The following is a 23,596-nucleotide window of genomic DNA, read 5'->3' as shown; positions in this document are numbered from 1 at the left end:
CCGAATTACTTTATTAACATTAACATAAAAGCAAATATCCATTAACGCTATTAATGCAGCGAACAATTTTTCTTTTGCTCTTTTTGATTAACATTATTTACATAAGAAATGCATGGATCTGTTATACTGATGTACATTTGATATTTTCTTTACTGTTTACATTCACTTAAAACAAGGATACTTGTCAAGAGTATGTTCGTATATCATTGGTATTCACCTGCTGTCTGAGAAGGCTATCTGTTTGTGCACTTCAGGTGTGTGCGCGGTGCGCATAGAAATGCTCTATCACAGTGCGTGAGTACCGCATTGAGATGTCTTGGGCTTAAATTGCTTAAAATTAGTTTAATGTTTAAACTGACAAGACTTAAAACACGTGAGAATGAAAAACTTTCTCGAGGAAGCAGCACTGGCCTGATCGTTAAGATAGTTTTGGGGGGCTAAGGTAACAGATAGGGGGGCTGAAACCCACCTAAAAAGGGTTTAGAACCGCGCCTGGTATAGCGTGCGTAATTATACTGAAACATAAATATATAACCAGTTTACCTGATTCAATGTGATGGCTAAGCCTGTTTCTGAGATAACAACATGCCAATCCGTGGTTGGATTTCTGACACGACTAATCATAAATCATCTTACACTGTCAATAAGCGTGACCAGGGTTGCCAGGTTTTCACAACAAAACCCGCCTAACTGCTACGCAAAACTAGCCCAAGACTACAAAACGCGGCAAGTGTTAAAGTAGACCAATTGGCGCCCCACAGGTTGAAAACCCCTGCCCTACACTGATCAAGCAACAAAATAAACATACAAAAGAATACTTAGGTCTGCACTGACTGCAGTGCTCTTCTAAATATTAGCTAAATTTCATCAAAGCTGCTTCTCCAATGAATCTCAGCCCCAGACGGCACATGCACCGACCTCCGCTCATAAACCACCTGATGCAAACTGCAACTGCTGCGTGCAACCTCAATGAGTCAGGGTGCATCATTCGGAATTGAATTTAGAATGCCCTTTAAATTCCAAATCAATATAAATTGTAATTGAGTTTGAAATTACGTAGGAGAGGGGTTGCAGAATATAAATTCAAATAAAAGAAATTCATATAATTGCAATTTTTAACTATCTATCTATCTATCTATCTATCTATCTATCTATCTATCTATCTATCTATCTATCTATCTATCTATCTATCTATCTATCTATCTATCTATCTATCTATCTATCTATCTATCTATCCGTCCGTCCGTCCGTCCGTCCGTCCATCTACCTGTCTGTCAGTCTGTTCTGTTTTCTTTTCCTGTGAAATAATCAGTGCTTATTATTTCAAGCAATTAACTAATTATTAATTAAAGGGGTCATATGATGCGATTTCAAGTTTTCCTTTCTCTTTGGAGTGTTACAAGCTCTTGGTGCATAAAGAAGATCTGTAAAGTTGCAAAGACTAAAGTCTCAAATCCAAACAGATATTCTTTATAAAAGTTAAGAGTCAGCCACACCTACCTAAAACGGCTCGTTCTAACACGCCCCCACATGTCTACATCACTATGTGGGAAGATTTGCATAACGCCGCCCAAATGTTCACTCAAAGAAAAAAGGCGTAACTTTTATTTTGGCTGTAGTATTGTTGCTGCCGCCATGTTGTGAATGCGCTGTTCGAATCCGCCGCCTCTGCTCACTCTAGGCCACCGGCCGTTCCTCACTCTAACCCCCAGCCTCTGCTCACTCTAGGCCGCCGTGGTTGACGCTGTGTTTTGTTGTGAAAGTGAAACTACTTTGTTTGGTCTTCCAAAAATGGACACGACAAGAAATCAGTGGTTAAGTTGTATTTACAACCCAAATATTCAGATGTGTGCAGCACATTTTATGGAGGACTGTTTCCTGATCCTGGGAGAGTAGACTACAATGCCGGCTGTTCTGACTCAAAGACTGTAAGTACGTTTTTTATATTTAAAGAGTTTTTATATTTTATATATTTAAAGCGAGTTTTTGGGCAGTGTAGAGTAGGGCTTGTTGTTTGTCATTTCTCCGATCACAAATGCAGACATGGTTTTATGTTTACGCGGCGCGATGCAACACGTAAAAAGACAGTACAAGTCATTATAATCCATAATTATGTCCCCACTGGATGCAACAAATGCCTCGTTTATAATGGGTTTTAATGTTTTTGAATCACGCTTGAGGTATTCGGCCAATCACAATGCACTAGATAGCTGGCCAATCACAGCACACCTCGCTTTTTCAGACCGATGAGCTTTGTAAAAATCGACGCGTTTCAGAAAGGCGGGGCATAGAGGAGAAATAATAATGTACAGTATGTGGAAAATAATGTGCTTTTTGAACCTTAAACTGCATAAACACATTTCATTACACCAAATACAGAAAATAATGTTCTTTTTAGCAGCATCATATGACCCCTTTAACTCAAAGGTTGTTTCAGTAAGCTAACTTAGAAGCATCACGATGAGCAGAGCAGGCTTGAATAATTACAATTAGAGGTAGATTAAAAAAAGAAAACAAATGAGATCAGACTGGACTTATAAAGCCAAACATCTCATTGCTGATTCTAGCCGGTCTCTGTCTCCTCTAAACTGTTTGTATGCAGAAGCCGCAGGCTAGAATTCATAATCAAAAAAGCTACTCTGTCTGCATTAAGGATGGGAAAAACAAACACATGTTGATTTCAAATCATATACTAGCGCTTCTAGCACCATCCTGTCCAATCCCACATTGACATGGGGGCTCTGGAACACCTGATTGGATCAGCATTAGAGGTGTGCAGATTCCAAAGCCTTCGATTAGTCTCCGAGTTCTGACTAAGGAACACTGCTGTTAAATATTCAGCGATGTCTGAAGAAGAGTGAAACAAGGAGTACGCCTTGCTGAGCACCACAAACCAAAGAGGACGGGTAGGGTGTAAACACATCCCCCACCCCCCACCTAAATTGTTCTTTCTATAGAGAAGCATTGCTGGAATAAATAAGTACTGATAATAGCGGTGGAGGTCTTTGTCTCTGCTCAGCAGAGTGTGGGAGGTTTATTCAACACTCAGTGCAAGACAGTGGAATGAAAGGAGACTGGCAGAGATATCACCATCCCCTGAGGCTGCAAGACCAGCGTGAAAACACGCTGACAGGAAATGGGCTGCTTCCCCAGAATGCACCAGTTAATTGGTTAATGAGTTAATGAGTTAATTAGCATGAACAGCTTGCAAATGTGGAATTTTGCACTGAATGTAGGGTAGGGGCACTAGGGCACATGGGTATGCAGTCTTACACGTTTAAACACACACAATATGGCGTATGCAAACCTGATTACGCCAAATTGCAGCCTGAAATGAACCTTAAACCACCCCCTCTCTCCCCATATGCTACTTTCCATCAGTCATCCATGCGATGTGTGTGTGTGTTTAACCTGCAGTAATTGCGGCTTTGTGCAATCCCTTCCGATCTAATTTTCATGCGAGGAAAATGGGAGCTGAGGGAGGGGCAGCAGCTGATCTCCACAGTTATGACCTTAAAATGGAGAGAGATGGAGGATATCGAGGCACAAAGCCAAGAAAAACTGAGAAAATGGACATTTCCGGATCATTTTATAAATGTAAAGGGCGGGTGACATGAAATACTTTTTGGGGAGACATGGGATATTTATACTATCTAGGGCAGGCAAAAAGGTGATTAAAAAGTTACTCTTTTTCTTATACGTTCATATAAATTACAACCTAAAATCTTGATAATAAAATATCATGGACATGTTGTGTCAACTATGCATTATATAGAGTGGCCACAAAAAGAAACAAAATGCTGTCATTGCAAATGATGCAAAATATCAAGATAAAATAAACCTTGCTTGAGTTTATTGTAATTGCTTTTAACCAACTTGCCTTTAAAATGATTTTTAGTGGCTGTTCACTTCCAAGTTCGTAAAATTTGTAGTTCATCACATTAACTATGGAGATGGGGACAGCTATAGAAACTTTTCCCAAGTCTGATATTTAGAAAGTTTCCAAATACCTTTTGTCTTAAAGGAATAGTTCATCATATAGCTATCATATGTTTCAGAGAACACTGAATATAGAGCACGAGTCATGCCACATTTATTGTGTTTTTGTCACTATGGAACTTGATAGTCCCAGTTCTCATTCACGTTCCTTATATGAAAAAAAACGGCTAGGAAATGTTTTAAAAATAAACCTTTTGTGTTCTGTGAAAAAGAGAAAGTCATGCAGGTTTGGAACAACATAAGGGTGAGTAAATCATGACATCAATTTTGTGTGCACAACTCTTTCAATTGTAAAATATGAATCGTTTTATAATTGTAAACCTAACCAAAACATCCTTTTGTCAAATGTTTTACTTTTCCAATCAATTCTTGGGGCTGCTGTATACATCATTTTACCTTTCTTTCTACAGGCTTTAAGAAAGGCATCTTTTCCACCAATACACTAATATTTTATTAAGATGCTTTTTTCCTCTCAATTTTACATCTTGCATTCCTGTATGTTTTGTCAGGCAGGGGACGGCCCTCAGCTGCCAATCAATCCGGTCACATCCTCCACCTGTCCTTCAGCTTATGCAAATCAGCCTGACAGCCATTATCCATGTCACTGATGCTGCCCTGTGTGTATGTGTAGTTAAAATGCTAGAGATGTTCAAAACAGAAGAGAAGAGAAGAGACAAGACGAGATGACAAGAGAGCAGCAGGACTCAAAAAAGCCCAGTTGTGCTGTCCAGAGAGGATGTGACCAGAGGCCATAGCGGCCTATAGTACAGTCAGTGTGCAGTAGAATGGGAAAGGAGACACATCAAGACGTCTCATCTTCTACAGGTCATCCAGCCAAAGACCATTACAGCCATTCATAATCTGGATTCTGATACTGCATATACTAGATAAGTCCTTCCAGAAGCTATGGCCTTTGGCAGGGGGAAAAAAACTTATTTATTACAATGCAAATGAAAAAGAGGCTGTAAGAGATAGATGTACAGTCTGTTCAAAAGGCTGCGCTGTTGTGTATACCTTCCCAAAAATTCCACATAATTAACAGAACTTTCTCTAAACTGACTTGAACAATTCCATTAATATTAATGCAAAATAATGTTTCGGTAAACAAGATTAATTGTCTTTACAAGTTCTTGTAAAATATAATAACCCAATTTTAAAATTCAAATTAATCTCTTTTAGTTAACTAATAGTCTCTTTTCAGCACAATGGTAACTTCATATATAACTGAACATTAAACACTAATAAGAGTTTTTCTCAAAATCACATAAAAATCACACCAAATTTTAACATTGCAGATCTAGTTGTTAAAAATACTAATGTAGTCCCAATACAAAAGGACTTAATTTACACTTAATTTACTAATTAAAGTGGATTAAATGTGATTTGATTAAGTTTTGATAAAAGAACTGTGTTATATTAGCTCATTATAATTAATTAAACTTAACACGCAGCAAATATCCAGAAAACATGGGTAGTGAAAATCAGACATGGACTTGGACAGCATAAGCTACTGAATAGACTGTACAATACTCGTTTTCATTCACAAAAAATGAAATATGCTGTCTACCTTGAATACAGTCCATATACGAGCTCGTTATATACTGTACTCTGTTCCTACACTCTATAGACTTACATTTTAAAGCAGCGAAATCATTGAAATATAGGCCTACTGTATTAATAGAATAATTAATGTAGGTAAAAAACTGAATAACTACGTTTAGTACCATGACATAAAATGTCAGTTCAATGTACAACCAATCCAGTTAATGTAATACAAATCATCTGAGCAAATCAATTTAAAAAACAATATTTATGGGAGCTTTTTTCGTTTGAATCGACTATAAAAAGAGAGATCATTTTTAAAAACTCTTTAAAATAAAGCTATATGAAGCTTACGGACACCATCCTCAACACAACCACAAGCTCTACTTTTCACCATAATGGTAGTACCAAAACATAACAGAAACCTTATTAATCCCACAAAACATTAAACATTAACAGCCCTGTTGGGTTTCTATATTTCATAGGGACATTCCATAGCCATAATGGTTTTTATACTGTACAAACTTCATTCTGTATGATTTATAAGCTTGTTTCCTCATGGGGACCAATGAAAAAAATATTTCATCCCCATAACGTAGGGAATACCAGGACTACACACACACAAATTGCACTTAATTTCAACATTTACTATCTATATACACCTGTATGCTTTTATAAAGAAAGCATGAAATGCAGGCTTCCCTCTCTTTGCGTGAGATAAAGGTCCTAGGCCATTGAGTGATTTATAAACGAGTAAAAGTACTTTAAAATCAATCCTAAATATAACTGGAAGCCAGTGTAAGGACCTGAGGACTGGTGTGATATGCTCAGATTTTCTGGTTCTAGTCAGAATCCTGGCAGCAGCGTTCTGGATGAGCTGCAGCTGTCTAATGGTCTTCTTGGGAAGGCCGGTGAGGAGACCATTACAATAGTCCACCCTGCTGGTGATAAAGGCTTGAACAAGTTTCTCCAAGTCTTGACTGGAAACAAAACATAGAATTCTTGCAATGTTTTTTAGATGATAGTATGCTGATTTAGTTACTGCTTTGACGTGACTACTGACACTAAGGTCTGTCTCCAGAATCACACCAAGATTCCTGACTTGATTTTTAGGTGTCAAACCCCTAGAGTCAAGGTATGCATTCACCTTGAGAACTTCATCTTTGTTTCCAAATGCAATGACTTCGGTTTTTTCTTTGTTTAACTGAAGAAAGTTCTCGCACATCCAACTGTTAATTTCATCAATGCATTGGCAGAGGGAGTCAATGGGGCTGTAGTCATTTGGAGATAAGGCTAGGTAAATCTGGGTATCATCTGCATAGCTGTGATAGGCGATTTGGTTCTTTCTCATTATTTGACTTAGTGGGAGCATATACAGGCTAAACAAGAGCGGTGCAAGAATTGAGCCTTGTGGGACTCCGCATGTCATGGACGTCCACTTAGACTTATGCTCTCCTATACTCACATAATAACCTCTCCCTTCTAAGTATGACCTGAACCATTTGATTACCATCCCAGAAAGCCCGACCCAGTTTTCCAGTCTCTCTAGTAGTATGTTATGATCGACAGTATCAAACGCAGCACTGAGATCTAGTAGTACCAGCACTGATATTTTGCCAGATTCAGAATTTAAGCGAATATCATTTATCTTAATGAGTGCTGTCTCTGTGCTGTGATGCGGTCGAAAACCAGATTGAAAATTGTCCAGGTATCCATTTGAGTTTAAGTATTTGTTCAGCTGATTAAAGACTACCTTTTCAATAATCTTTCCTATAAAAGGAAGATTTGATATTGGTCTATAGTTGCTCAATATGGTGTTATCAAGATTTCTCTTTTTCAGAAGGGGTTTAACAACTGCAGTTTTCAGGGAGTTTGGAAAAGTCCCAGAAAGAAGTGAGGCGTTCACCACTTCTAAGAGATCTGCTTCCAAACAGTTAAGCACCCTTTTGAAAAAATATGTGGGAAGTGTGTCAAGATAGCATGTTGACGATTTAAGGTGCTGTACTATTTCTTCCAAAATTTTGCTATCAATTTCTACAAAAGAAGACATAGTATCTTCTTTTTGGTATTGCGGTCGAATCTGTCTAACCTCTGCGTAATTTGGGGATGTGCTAATCGCCTTCCTGATATTATTGATCTTCTCAGAAAAGAAGGAAGCAAACTCATTGCATTTGCTGTTGGAGAGCATTTCACTGGCAATCTGACTTGGGGGGTTTGTCAGTCTCTCAACAGTAGCAAAAAGAGTGTGAGTGTTGTTTAAGTTACTGTTTATAAGGTTTGAGAAGAATGACTGTCTAGCTTTGCCTAGTTCCACATTGAAAGCACGAAGGCTGTCTTTATAGATGCTATAGTGAATTTCAAGTTTCGTCTTCCACCACAGCCGCTCAGCTTTTCTGCATTGTCTTGGAAAGTTGTGGCCTAATGGTTAGCGAGTCGAACTCATAACCCAAAGGTTGTGGGTTTGAGTCTCGTACCGGCAGGGATTGTGCCGTTTACAAGTCGCGCCTAAAAACGCTGGAAAATGCTAGCCGCGCCGCTTTCCAAAGCGCTGCTGTTGCTAAGCAACCATGACCTGCGCTCTTCATGACGACGCGTAAGTTTCAGCAAAGGAAATGTATTTCCAGCACTGAAAATCGCTTGCAGTAGCTCTGCTACTAAATTTATTTTAAAATGGCTATCCCTGTACAGCTATGATCAGCCATTCCTCCATCTTGGCTAAGCTTTGTTATTAGCGCGCATGCCGCGCGTCTACATTTGAAATAACGAACTTGAGCTTGCAAAAGACGCGATATGTGAATGGCCCCTAACGCCGAGTACACACTGCACGATTTTCAAACTCGTTGGATCGCCGTTGTTTTCACACTGCATGACTATCTGGGATAGCATTCAGTTGCTGCTGTGTTCACATTGCACAATGGATCCACGACGGGGTTTCACATAGCATGACTTCACAATAGGAAGACTCGCTGACAGCTCTGCCTGGTCCGCAAACTACGTTTCACAACAAAACACAAGCGAGAAGTGATAAGGAAATAACGCAAGAACACGCGTGTGTCAGACCTAAGTTCTCCAGCGAGACTGTAATTATTTAAAAACAAAATATATAATTTGTAAAAATATATAAATAAAAATATATTTGTTCAGCTGATAAAAGACTACCTTTTCAATAATCTTTCCTATAAAAGGAAGATTTGATATGGGTCTATAGTTGCTCAATATGGTGTTATCAAGATTGCTCTTTTTCAGAAGGGGTTGAAATGACTGTACTGACCAAATGACACTTGCTTGCATTGATAGACATCTTTAAATAGAGCAGCTACACCTCCACCTCTCCTAACAGTCCTGCAAACACTCATGAAAGTAAAGTTAGGAGGGGCTGTTTCATTGAGGACCGCTGCACTGCAGCTGTCTTCTAGCCATGTTTCGTTAAGAAACATAAAATCCAGGTTGTTTGTGGTTAAGTCATTGATTAGAAATGATTTATTTTTTAGTGAGCAAATGTTTAAAAATGCTAACTTAATGGCATTGCATTTGGTCTCAACTGCAATATTAGTTTGATGCATAACAGGCCGCAGATTAGATGAGTCAGCCGTACGGCTTGAGAAGGCCTTAGACTTTCTATCACGTGATAAAACAGAAATAGAGAAAACTACAGGCACACTGGGTTCCCGCTTGTTCTGTAAACATTTGTGAATGAAACATGGCTGAGCATAGAACACATGCTTTGACATGTTGAGCTTTAGTGCTCATTTGCTCCACATTCTGACTCATATCACCTGACATATCACGTCAAAAAAAGCTAAAACTGAATTTTGATGACTAATGGAAAGAACAGTGACAATCAAAGTCGAAATTAAAAATATATGTATAAAAAAATAGCTAGAGTATTGTTTTAGGGTCTGTGTTTATTCTAGATCCCAATACATCTACAAAATCCCCATACGACGACACGCTGAATTCAACCGTCAGTCAAACCCAGAGATGGCTGATACATATGGGCCTTGTCTCCTTCTGTACCCACTTAAAATCCAAGGCTGTAATTCCCACAGGTTAAAGCACCTGTCAGATGGAAAACTCCAACATCCGAACACAGACTCGCTCTATAAGCACAAAAGTTGTGTCAGCTGTTTGAAGCAAAGTTGCTCAAATCCGAGTGAATTCTCTCCTGTCTGTCAGAAGCTTTAGGAAACTTATCTTCAACTATAATGGAGCCATAAGTTTCCAGGAAGTTATAGAAAACATGTCTAAGGTGTAATACATCCATCAGCGCCGTTAATCTTTTTTTAAATCTCGCTTTGGAAGTTGGAAAACGAGGCAATAGATAATGAAGGGAAAGGGAGAGACTGCAAGAAAATTTGTGATGAGGGCAAAAGAGCAGATAAAAAAGTAACCCAAATAAATGGATGAAACACATGATGAGAAATGTGTTTCTTGCATAATCAGTAATGTGTTTGTGTGTGTGTGTGCGCAGGAGTGCAACTCACTGCTTCAAGATCAGACCACTTATTTATGTCATCCTTCCATCTCTGTCTCCTTCATTATTTTTCCTCCCTGATCTTTCAGTCTCTCACTTTTGATTTTTTTCCATCTCTTCCTCTCTTCCTCACTCACACTCTTGGAGTCAAGAGGCCTCTGCTTATCTGTTCTGCCTTGGGTTGCTATGGAAACTGCCCGGATGATCAGGATTTGGAATTTGGCTCTTCGTTCACGTCTTAATATCTCCCTCAACCTTGTCAGGACACACGCTCACACGTAAATAAGACCCCCACACTAACTATCAGCGCTTCCACCTTCCCCATGAATGTCATTACTCTTCATAAACTTCTAGTTGTTGATTAAATGTCAGTCTGTGTGCAACAGACAGCAGGAGATTTCTATAACAGCACTAAAATTGCAGTATCGTTCCGCTTTATCTGGTGATGAATCTCATAAAACATGTCAAGAACATGTCCAGGTTATATTTTATCCCAAAATTAAAAGAAAAAGGCAAAGGAAAATCACGTTGTCATTAAAGTAATTAGTTAACGATAATGCATCAACTAATAATGCATCAACTAACTGTTCACTGTTAATTCATGTTATCTCAGGTTCATTAAATAATACTAACAAATACAACTTTTGATTTAATAGTGTATTAGTAAATGTTCCCTTTCAGTCGTTCATGTTCGACGTACGTCTCCGTTCCCTCTTTCAGGGAACGAGGGTTACATACATAACCGAGACGTTTTTCAGTGTTTATTTTGGTCACACTTTAGCTTGGGGACCAATTTTTACTGTTAACTATGTATAATCTATGACTTTATTGACCTCAATAAACTCCTAATTAATAGTTAGTGAGGTATTTGTTAAGTTTAGGTATGGGGTCGGGTTAAGGGATCTAAATTATAGTCATGCAGAAAAAGCCATTAATATGTGGTTTATAAGAACTAATAAACAGCCAATGCTAAAAAGCAACTAGTTAATAGTGAGAATTGGTTGCTAAACTAAAGTGTTACCTTAATTTTCAATGAAGTATTTAACTAATTTTAACAAATGGAAGTTTATTGTAAAGCTTTCACATTTTTAAAATGTATTTCTACATAATGGTACTGTACTGCTGATTTTATTAATGTGTGACAGCACGATCTTCTGAGATTCAACATATTTTTTCATTCTATTATTATGTTTTAAATGTAGCCTTACAAAAAAGTACTGTACCATAGTTTTGAAGGACTGCCATATTTAACAAAATACTCCATAGTACTTCAAAGTATAACATAGTGTAAACAACGGTATAATCTTTTACCATGAAGCTTCTCCTTGTCAATATGTAATTTTTTCAAACATCTTTTAAATCTATTTTGTCTTTCCCACTCTCCTCCAAAAATCCAGTGTTTAATTTGACATTTTTTCCATCTCTGTCTCTCTTTCAGCAAAGCCAAGGGCAAGCTCTTAATGACTTTGCGAGCACCTGATTTATCCATTACATATTTAACAAAAGGAGATGAATTCCCTTCAGAATGCAGTCCAGACTAAGAGAGAGCAAGAGACAAACAGCTAGATAACAGACAAACGAGAACAAGAGTGAATGCTTGAATAAAACATCCACTGAATTTTCAGAAATGTATTTTTGTATAGGTACTGATATGATATCCAGTGTGTGATGCTTGGGGTCGAGACACCATTTTCCCCGTCAGACACAGAAAGACGCAGTTCAAGTGGTAAGCCTAAATCATTGCCTCCGCGGCAACCACTGTCACGGTAACAGGGGATGCTGTGAAAAAAACAGCCACATGGCTGTGTTGGGGAATATGAAGATGGCACTTCTACCTGCAGCTTACCACTCACCAGAGCAAAAACAGAGTATAGCAGGAGGGGAAAAAGATGTATGAACAAGTGATGGTGTCAAAGTAATGATGAATGCTGGTGTAGTCTACTTAGGCTTTTTTTCAGAAAAAACAGCAGCAGGGTAAGAAAAGACAGGCAGAACTTCCTGAAAGGCTAAAGAGACAGAAAGATGTGTATGCAAATAAGGAATTTATAACTATCGCTTCTTTTCCCCCCAAGCCCTTTCACTATGTGTGTCTGTGCAAGAGATATATTATGTGACAGATGTTATAAAAATAATGAACTCTAGTTTAGCTAAATTGGATCCAAGAGGGTTTCCAATACACACACAAACATAGACACTCAATACTAACAATAACAGGCATTCAGACATAAATATGAGCGAAACTGAGCTATAGCTGAGCTAACGGACTTGTGGGTCAGTCGTCAAAACCAATTTAAACAAATCACATACAAAGAAATAAAAGGAGATTTAAAGTTCTGTCATCCTTAGACTGGCTCTTGTAGCTTTTAGCTGTGCAATTCAACTACTAATTTTGAATATTCACTGAATATTATGTTAATACAGTACAGGCAAGCCAGTAAAATCACATAAAAATGCAATCTAATGTTATATGCTCCATAAAAAATACAAATGAAGTTAATCCCAGGTTCAAATACAAGACTGCCAGATCTAACTGAAGTTATACTCTGTAACACTTTGTAATAAGGTTCAATTGCTAACCACTAGTTAATGCATTAAGAATCATAAATTAACAATGCAAAACAATACAGTACAGGCCAAATGAATAGCACAAGTGAAATCACATAGAATTACAATAAATTGTTACATACTCCATAAAAAACTATTATAGAAATAACATTAATCCAGGATTGAACAATGAGACTGCCTGATCTAATTGAAGTTTCACCTTGTAACACTTTAAAATAAATATTTATCGGTAAGTATTTTAATATTTATCACTAGGTAATGCATTAAGAATCATGAACTAACAATGAAAACCTTTTTTTTTACCGTATGTTAATTTATATATATATATATAGCATGTCCATTCATAATAGTTCAACTTAATGTTAATTAACATTAATTAATGGTAATCCACAATAGGAAGGCATAAACACACGTACTCGTTGACTAGACCGGACAAAGAAACACTGAACATAATACAACTTATGAGGTAGAGTAAATAAGGATAATTGATAAGACACACCTGAACATAATGACACAATTAGAATGGATGGAAAGGATGGAAACTAGGTCACACTAAGCACATGGGGAAGGAATCACAACAAACAGTCCATGGGGGTGTGACAGTTCCCCCCACCTCCCGGAAGGTGCGACCTCGCACCGCAGAGAAAAAGGGCAAACACATACTGGAGGAGGTTCCGGCGGAGGACGGACACCCGGGAGGAGGGCGACAACCAGAGTCCAGGGTGGAGATGGAGGAAGGAGCCAGGGAGGATATAGGCGGAAGCAGGAGGAGCCAGGAGGAACCCAGGCCACAGCCAAGATGGCGGCCCATGGTGGACCCGATGGAGGGAGGAGCCATGGTGGAGGAAGGGGTGATGACTCCAGGGGGCCGACCAATGGCGGCGGAGCAAGTGGTGGAGAAGCCCGAGGCTGAGACGGAGAGCTGATGAGCCAGGGCGACACCGAGGATCCGGAGGGCCAAGGCAGAGCAGATGGCTCCGGCGACCAAGGCGGAGGCGGGGATCCGGAAGGCCACGGTGGACCCGGAGTGACTGAGGACCGAGGTGGAGCTGGAGGGAAGGAGGAGCCTGACAGAGCTGGTGGACTGACGGGCCACGGCGGAGAGGAGGGAGCAAGGAGCCATGGTGGAGCCGCTGGGTCGAAGGGCCGAGGCGGAGTCCAGGACTTAAGAGGCTGGAGGCGGTGACAAGGGATCCTCCAGCCACGACGCCGATGGAGAGTGGCGAATCCAACGCACAGATGGTGGGCTGAGGGTGAGCAGAGGGGCTGACGTGAACCAGCAGTGGAGAAGCTGGAGCAGCAGGGATGACAGGAAGAGGCAGGAAAGGGAGGGTGTGTGGGAATTTGTGAACAACAGTTTTTTCAGGGATTTTTTCAGATTGTGACTCCCAACACCAGGAGCGCAGCGGACAGGGGAACGACCTCCGTGGTCGCTATCCCACTGGCAGACAGTTTAGGGCAGACAAATAATTCTGGGCAGACAGATAGTTCTGGGCAGGCAGAGAGTTCAGAGGATGGCAGGAGAAGAGGAGGCATGTCTGCATATATTTCTGAATCACAGTCCACTGAACTCAGCTCACCCTCAGCCATGGTGCAGGGGGCGGAGCTTCCCTCCACGCTCTCGCCGTCCATGGCGAGCTCCCCTGTGACGGGCTCTGTAGCCGGCTCTCACACCTGGTCTGACGACACAGGCTTTGGCTCCGGGGCGATCCTCAGCACTGTCACTCTCTCTGGCGATGGCTCGTCGGTCGCGGCGGGCTCTGGCTCTCCGTCAGTGGTGGGCTCAGGCTTATGCTCCATGCTGAGGGGTGATGGTGGGCTGGGCTCTGGGTTGACGGCCTTGACGGGTGATGATGGTGGGCTGATGGGTCTAATGGATGAGGCTTCTGGGTTGGTGGCGAGGAGATGGGATCCGCTGAGGAGCCGGGCCAGGTTCATGTAATCAGGCAGGGTCCACCTGGACCCGCCAGGTGGCAGCCGCATAGCAATCCCCTCATCCAGACATCCCCGAAACAGTCCATAAGAGTCCACGGGTCTAGGGAAGTCTGTCGAATGCAGGTGAGGAATTCAGTGATGTATTCCTCCAGGGGACGGACGTTTTGATAAACAGAACATAAATGATCGATGGGATCCATGGGAAAACACCTCAAAAGAAAACACTGAATTTAAAATAAAACGCAAGGTAGATCGCTGCTATACTTTGTTCTTGGTCTGGTCTTCTGTCACGGAGAAACGCACAAAGATGAAGAAGATGAGGGTAAATCGTCTTTAACAATCCACATAAGGTAATCCACAATAGGAAGGCATAAACACACATACACGTTGACGAGAGCGGACAAAGAAACACTGAACAGAATACAACTTATAAGGTAGCGTAAATGAGGATAATTGATAAGACACACCTGAACATAATGACACAATTAGACAAGGACGGAACAAACACAACAAACAGTCCATGGGGGTGTGACATCATTCATGTTACCTAATGCACTGCCTAATATTAACAAATTCAAACTTTTTCAAGTGTTAATGATTACTTAATGTAAACAATGTTTTTTATTGACTTTAATTTAAAAGTGCTTATTTTTTCATTGTGATTATTGCTATTTAAGATATATCAGAATATTGTGAAAATGTATTGATTCAATGGTTGTGACAGGCCAGTAGCTGCTTTGAAATTCCAGTTCGCCCCTAAGACACTTGGCAAAGCCAGTCAAATGACTATAGGGTATACATGACTCTGGACAGTAAGCATAACACTATGTTTATAACAAAAGATCTCCGGCAGCTAGCTAGAAGTATTAAAAATATCTTCCAATATATAATCTTCAAATGATCAAGACAACCTTCAAATGACCCATGCAACTATACAACCTTTAAATGAAAGAATTATGCAATCTTCCTAAAGTCTAAAAATGAAATCGAATTCTTTTAGTTGGATATGGTTTGACTATAAATTGAGTCCATAACTCCAATGAGCAAAGCATCTGTGACTAAACAAGTGACAGACTGTGTGCAGGCCAATGGTTTTATCTAAATTATAGTTTGAGTCACGTCACTCATTCTCATTTCAGATGACAGCCCACGATGATAGAGGATCTGCAATTCCTTGAATCACTGTCGCCTCAGTGCTCATATTGCTGGCCCACATCCAGGCTCATGATAGAAGTTAATAGTGGAGAGGAGGGGCGTGACGACAGAACACTGCTGCCAGTGCATGATGAGATGTGCTGATGTTAATTGTGTCCTGTCATTGCTGCTATAAATCCTGCATCACATCTCTCCTTTGTGGAGACTTGCATGCACCGGGTGTCCTTGAGGTCCAGGTAAGGCATGACTCTAATATAATGACTTAAAATAAAGCTGGCTTTTTAAAGGGGTCATATGATGCAATTTCAAGTTTTCCATTCTCTTTGGAGTGTTACAAGCTGTTCATGCATAGATAAGATCCCTCAGACCCAAAGAGATATTCTTTATAAAAGTTAAGACTCGTCCACGCCCTCCTAAAAAGCCGAATTTAAACATGCCCCCACATGTCTACATCACGCCGCAAACGTTTACGCAAAGAAAGAAGGCATAACTTTTATTCTTGCTGTAGTATTGTTGCCGCCGCCATGTCGTGGAGACGCTGTGTGTTTCGTTGTTAAAGTGAAAATACTTAGTTTGGCCTTCCAAAAGAGGACACAACTAGAAATCAGTGGTTAAGTTGTATTTACAACACTGTTCCAGAACAGTTCAACCCAAGTATTCAGATGTGTGCAGCGCATTTTATGGAGGACTGTTTCCTGAACCTGGGAGAGTAGCCTACAATGCTTCTGTACACAAAGGCTGTTTCTATAAAGTGGGGCAATTCCAACTTTGCAAGGACAGTCTGGCGCTTCTGACTTACAGCCTGTAAGTACGTTTTCATATTTAAAGAATTTGCCACTGATGATTCAAACACAAGTTTTGGGCAGTGTAGAGTAGCGCTTGTTGTTTGTCGTTTCTACGATCACAAATGCAGACATGGTTTTATGTTTACGCGGCCGATACGCAACGCAACGCGTAAAAAGACCGTATTCTTTATATTACAGTATTCTGTATTTTATAGTATTCTTAAGTCATTATAATCAGTAATTATATCCCCACTGGACGCAACAAATGCCTCGTTTGTTATGGGTTTTACAGGTTTTGTCTCGTCGCGCCGGAACATGACATCACAGTATGGTTAGGGGCATAACATTTCCGTCACACGCTTGAGGTATTCGGCCAATCACAACGCACTGGATACCTGGCCAATCACAGCACACCTCACTTTTCAGACCGATGAGCTTTGTAAAAATCGATGCGTTTCAGAAAGGCGGGGCATAGAGGAGAAACAATAATGTACAGTATGTGGAAAATAATGTGTTTTTTGAACCTTAAACTGCATAAACACATTGCATTACACCAAATACACAAAACAATGTTATTTTTAGCAACGTCATATGAGCCCTTTAAATAAGTACTTAGCTAAACTACAGACTACTAAAAAAGCAATGAAGGGGGATACACTTTTATATACACTATCGTTCTCTAAAGTTTTTGAGTTTTTTTAAAGGCGTCGAGTTAATGTTTTTGAAAGAAGTCTCCTATGCTCACCATGTCTGCATTTATTTCATCAAAAATATAATAAAACAATAATATTATGTCATTGCTATAGTCTTCAGTGTCGCAGGATCCTTCAGAAATCATTCTAATATGCTGATTTGGTGCTCATATTATTATCAATGTTGAATACAGTCGTGCTGCTTAATATTCTTGATATAGAATTCCTTGATGAATAGAAAGTTCAAATAAACAGCATTTATTTGGAATGGAAATCTTTTATGACCTTTTAAATGTCTTTACTGTCAATGTAGTGCATCCTTGCCAAAAAAAAGTATTTATTTATTTTAAATACATCTTACTGACCCCAAACTTTATTATTTCAATTAGAGCAGTATTGATCTGGTGCGAAAACAAAACAAACAAAAAACAAGAACAGAAAAAAACCAAAACAAAACAAAAAGGGTCACAAAAAGTGAACCACTTATTTTATATTAACCAAATTAATCAGTTTGCTAAACTTTAATGTGCAGTTCAGATTTCCCACCACTACATGAGAGAAAGAACCATTTAAGAGAGCGTATAAAAAAGATCAATGTGCAAACTATGTGATATTAAAAAAGCGGAATGTGGCGATGTCACCAAAAATAGCTTAAATGAAATAGCTACACTGGTTTGAAAACAGCTTAGCTACTATCAAGCTATCAAGTAGTGTCTCTACTTTTAGTTAGTTACTCCGCAGCACTGCTCCGTGAACAGTTTTGGTACCATTCAAATTTATATTTTTATAAACAGGTCACCACTAATCCCAATGTGGCTTCACTGCTCGTCACACCAGACCGGCATTTTTCATCAATAATGTAGACACACACACTCTCTCTCTGCCTCAATTTAAATTCCTTGTGCTTTGCATTATATCTAGAGGGGAAAGTCTTGAGTCTATGAGAAGACAAACAGACAGTGAGAGAAAGACATTCACAAACAAATATAAGCACTCTCTTTTGCATGGCAGGAAGAACTGAGCTGAGAGGCTGACATCTCTAAGCTTCACTATCTGCACTAAGCTCCAGAGCCAAGTAACACACTAATACGCCAGAGAAAGTCAAAATGCTAAAGCACCACACCCAGGGCCTTAGAACCATCTGACTCAGCCTCAGCCCTTCAGCTGTATTTGTGTATGTTATATATTACAAGCATTACGAATACAAACCAGCACCAACCATTCTGCAGTTTAGTAGTAATGCTTTAAACATCTCAAGTGCCTTTCTTTTTTATTTCATTTTCATTTTTTTTTATTAAGCGCAAATCTAAAGGCTGCCTTATCCCCGCTCTGGGCAGTGCCGCAGTTAAAGTAAGAAATGGAAAAATATATTTCTAACTGCTGTGGCCCAATAAAACCGTCAGAGCCAAAGCTAATCTGCATTAATATATCACTCTTCAATATTTCAGTCTTGTAAAATAATAAAAGAGAGAAAGAGAGAGGAAATGAGAAAAGATTTAGCACTTTAACTCAAAAACGCTTTCATAAGACCTCATATTACCCCTAAGAAACTCTCACACTTCTGAACTATGCGTATTCAGCTTTGCGGTCAAAAGTAATGAAGAAATTCAGTCTAATGACAATAGCAGGTAGCTTCCCCGCGGAGCTATTCTGATCCAGGATTCACTTTAAGTGACTCTTATATAATAAACCAATTAAGCAGAAATTGACCTATAGCCTGTAATTGGCGCACTGTGGGATCCGCTGGTGCTCTTTTCTGTAGAATATCAATGGCTCAATTCACCCAGATTTCACCTTGATCAGACCGCTAAAAGTGCCCCCACATTAGTGTTGTGTAGCCGGAAATGTTGCCTGGCATTTAATGCTCATCTCATTCCGTCTTCTCTGCACAATTTCTAGTCAATGACAAACTGTTAATATAAACAAAAGAAAAATGAATGAGTGAATTAGTTCATCAGACAAAAACTTCTGCTTGATGTACATGATTGATACACAAAACATGAACATTCCAAATGCCCAAATGAACAGTCCAAATGAACTGACTCACAAAAATGAAATAACTGAAATAAAAAAATAAAAAAACATGAATCCCAAAGCTGCCTCCAAAAACATTAGAGTTGTGCATCTCCATAACTGAGGCCGATGCGATATGCATCTCAATGCATAACCAACGATACGATACATTAAAGATAGATATGCAGCAGATACGTACGCAATGCGATTCACGCGATTACGTATGATTTCGATTCCATTCAACAAATACATTACGTACCTTACAGCATGTTTCACGGCAGTTTCAAAGTGAAACGTCCAGAGAGTGACGCTAAAACGTTTTTAATACAAAAGTATCAGTTTTCAAATCACGCAGGATGTTAAAATAGTTTTGAAGTCATAACATAATATTCTGCAAGCAATTGTGTGAAAATTAGCCTTTATAAAACAAAACTCTGTTCCTCTAAATCATACTTTGTGTGGAAAGGAATACAAGTTGTTAAAAGAGTTTTATTGCCTCTAGTGTTCATTTCAACTGGAAACTGCAGTGACTCGTACATATACAGTAGGTAAGTTTTTTCAGTTTTGCAGAAATGGAACGTATTTCCAATGAGCCTACGTTGCAACAACGATACATTGTGATACAAATGCCAACTTGTATCCGATGCACACTTTTTAAATCAATGCATTGCATCGTTAACTTTTATGCAGATGCACCGATGCTTACCATCCCTAATAAACATGATATAAAAATGTGTGAAAAGGCCCAAAATAAAATAGGAAATTATCTGATCTGCCATGTGGAGCCGTTTCTGTGCCTCCTGTGATTTCAGACCTGCATGAAGAGTTAATGAGAAAATAAATGAAGTACACTTACCCAGAACTCCCAGCCTATAGTTCATGGTGACTACAATGACGTTCCCATATGCTGCAAGCACACTGGCGTCAAACATGTTTCCGGTTCCTTCCATGTAAGAGCCTCCGTGAATGAACAGCATGACTGGTTTCTTCCTGCGGTCACGGATGTCTAAAAAAAAAGTCAAAATGAGGGGAAAGAGAGTGTTGTGTAAGTGAGAGCTACAAAAAGATTAAATGATGAGTCACTTTGTGTAACTCCACATTTTTTTTTTTTTTTTTTATCTGAGAGTGATGGTTGGATCCTTTGAGTGTAAATAGCTAGTCGTTAGGTCACTTTAGACACCAATGAGCTCTTACTCCTCAAGATATAACAACACATACACACACTCACACAGCGAGACAGATGCAGAGGCAGCTGCAATGGAGCGTCGCTATAGTAACTGCCTCATTTTGATTTCCCCATCTACCCAACAGAGGCCATTCCATCAATGTGACTTGCTCCCATTGACTGTTGCCATGGAGATCTATTACACAGACACACATACTTTCACTTTTCTAACCCCTTGACACCTTCAATCACCACCTGAATCTCAGTCGATTTCATTAAAGCAGATAACTGATAAAGTCAGATGCTCCAAGATGCAGCAGGAGCAAACACACAAACACAAATGTATCCAAAGCGTTACTAGAGTAGAGCATCAAACAGATGGTCAGTCAAGAAGGATTACGGACTTATTCATCCATAAAACACACACAGACATGTGCTGTCATACATGACTGGACAGTCAAGCAAATGCTTCGACAATGGCTTCCGTCAACTATTTGGGTTCCAATAATAACAGAATATTCTTTGGTGAATATTTTTGGGTGAACTATCCCTTTAAGACAAAGGAATAATAAAATAAAATAAAATAACATTTTAAATTAAATTAATTTAATTGAAGATATTTTGATTTTGTTGCCCATAGAATTTTGGTATTTGGAAAAAGTTAAACGGACTGAAAAATAGATCTATCTATCTTAGTGTTGGGCCGATAGATGTCCATCGCCGATGGCTGATAGATATTACAATGTTGAGCCGACATCGTGATTCCCCCCTCCCCCCTGCAATCCGCCGTGTCCCAATACCTTGTTCGGAAAGCAAATGACGTGTACTACGGAAACCTTAAAGGGAATAAATACGAGATGGGAGGAAAATATGTATTTCAATACTTTCTCTCACAGTTTTATCATTGGGTAATTATACTGTATATAAATTGCGGGCATCAGGGAGCCGCTATTATGCCTGGCATTGAAACTGTCATGAATCCTGTCCATGGACTTCCGTTCAATCACCACCAGAGGTCACCCTTTCATTACATTGACTCTCGCACAACACAAACTGTTGCATATCACCCCTGACTACATATCCCATCATTCATTGCACTGATTGCACACAGCACTGATTGCACAGCTGTTTCATATCACTCACTCACTATATAACACTCACTCAAACTACCATTCTCTGCTGAGTATTGTTTAGCCTGTACCCTGTTCCGAGTCTCTGTGTTTCCTTGTTTTGCCTTGCCTTGCCTGTTTTCTCGGTTTCTGATTCTTGCCTGTTTCCCTGGATTTATCCCTCTCGTCTCGCCCCGGTGATTCCGTCTGCCGATCGTTGACCTACGCTAGCCCTAGGACTATTCTTGTGTTTTGCCCGCCACATACCTGTTTGCCATTGTTCGACCCTGCCTTTTATGACCACGTCTCTGAAATAAAAGCTTGCAGATGGATCCACACGTCTCCCGTCTCGTCAGCCCCGTTACAGAATACTCAGCCCGACAAGGATCCAGCGGCTTTTCCAAAGGACATTGGCCAGGTATGGACACGGCAAGAATTTTGTTAGCCCTTAAACAGGGCCCCCGATCTTTGGAGAACCATATTCGAGAGTTTTTAGCCATCGCTCACTATTCTGATTTACCAGACTGTTTATTGATAGAGTTTTTCTGCGATGGCATAAATCAACCTCTTAAGTCTAAACTTAGACGCGAGGGTCCACATTCATCACTCGCTCAGTTAATGGATTATGCCTTGTTGACGGTTGGATCTTTGTTTACTGTGGGTGTCGTGGAGGAAGAACGCGACACAGTGTCTGTGACTGAAGTGGCGGCAGTACCAGACACAGAGACTCGGAACAGGGTACAGGCTAAACAATACTCAGCAGAGAATGGTAGTTTGAGTGAGTGTTATATAGTGAGTGAGTGATATGAAACAGCTGTGCAATCAGTGCTGTGTGCAATCAGTGAAACAGCTGTGTGCAATCAGTGCTGTGTGCAATCAGTGCAATGAATGATGGGATATGTAGTCAGGGGTGATATGCAACAGTTTGTGTTGTGCGAGAGTCAATGTAATGAAAGCGTGACCTCTGGTGGTGACTGAACGAAAGTCCATGGACAGGATTCGTGACAGAAACTGCTTTTGAATGCACGATCACTTTTTAGTTTCACTTTCACTTTCGAGATTCGCTATCGCACGTACTCTGTTTATACTATGGAGCGGCAGTACTTACCACACATTTTACAAGATTAGATGTTTGACAGTGGTGATCAGAATCTGCAATTCATTCGCCATCATCCTCAGTCATTTCTCCTAACTGTGTTTATGTGGTAAGTTAAATTTTAAGTACTGTAATATAACAGGCAACCGTTAGCAAACATAATTTGTTTTCCATGAGACTTATGCAATAGAGCAGAAAGAATGTTAATGTTTTTTAGGTTTGGAGATCAGTTAAGGTTATTACTCATAAACCAATTTATCTGCCAGGTTTATTTTTTTTATCTGTCTGTCTGTCTGTGATTTGCATGGTAATGTACATGACAATGTTAATGTATTTGGTAGAGATGCACCGATTGCATTTGGTAGAGATACACCGATTTCTCGGCCGATTCCAATTTCCGATTTTTTTGGAAGTGTGACCTGCTGTTACCGATTTTTGCCGTTTCCGATTTTCTTTCTAAGAACTGTAATTGACAGCATATACAAACAAAAATCTATGCAAATTTCAATGCAAAAATTATTTACATAATAAAATAAATTATTAAACATTACAATACCCCCAATCTGGACTAAGTCAGACTAAAACAGATTTTCTCTCACTTAAACAACTCTCAAAATAAAGTGCTCAGTAACTGGGAAGAGGAAGAAATAGTTAACTTAAAATGAGTTGCTGTATGTAACAAAACAGATGTCATTTCCCACTGTTTATAAATGCTAATTTTTTTCCCCTAACCTTATTAAATGTCATCTTTCACATCAAATTCTTACTTTGTTTCAATTAAGTAAGTTAGAATAATAAGAAACTGTAGAATTGTTACCATTCAAATGAAATTAGTATTAACAACTCTATCAAAACAGTCAATATTTTGTCTAAAATCTAAGTCACTTAATTTTTACTTGTTTATTGAAATACTATTGCATAAAATCAGTCACATTGCAATCGTGTTGATATTGATAGTCGGGGAAACATCATGACCTTATGTTGCTTACCTAAATCATATTTTGTAAATATCTTTTTTTTCTACTGCAGTATGCATCTATACATTTCTGTGAGTTACTTTGTGTGT

The 23,596-nt window shown here is 39.5% G+C and overlaps 1 protein-coding gene across 1 annotated transcript in view; it reads right to left on the bottom strand.

Moving 5' to 3' along the window:
- The window catches only part of LOC107560278 (neuroligin-2-like), a 173,952-nt gene that overhangs the window by 35,885 nt on the left and 114,471 nt on the right, over window positions 1-23,596 (bottom strand). Inside the window, exon 4 of the mRNA XM_016244417.1 lies at window positions 20,017-20,166. Within this exon, the coding sequence (XP_016099903.1) occupies window positions 20,017-20,166 (150 nt within the window). The remainder of the gene's footprint in view (window positions 1-20,016; window positions 20,167-23,596) is intronic.

Source organism: Sinocyclocheilus grahami, unplaced genomic scaffold (assembly GCF_001515645.1).
Source record: "Sinocyclocheilus grahami isolate Dianchi unplaced genomic scaffold, SAMN03320097.WGS_v1.1 scaffold718.1, whole genome shotgun sequence".
NCBI classification, from domain to species: domain Eukaryota; kingdom Metazoa; phylum Chordata; class Actinopteri; order Cypriniformes; family Cyprinidae; genus Sinocyclocheilus; species Sinocyclocheilus grahami.
The sequence above is the reverse complement of the archived record's forward strand: the minus strand, read 5'-3'. Positions and strand labels throughout refer to the sequence as shown.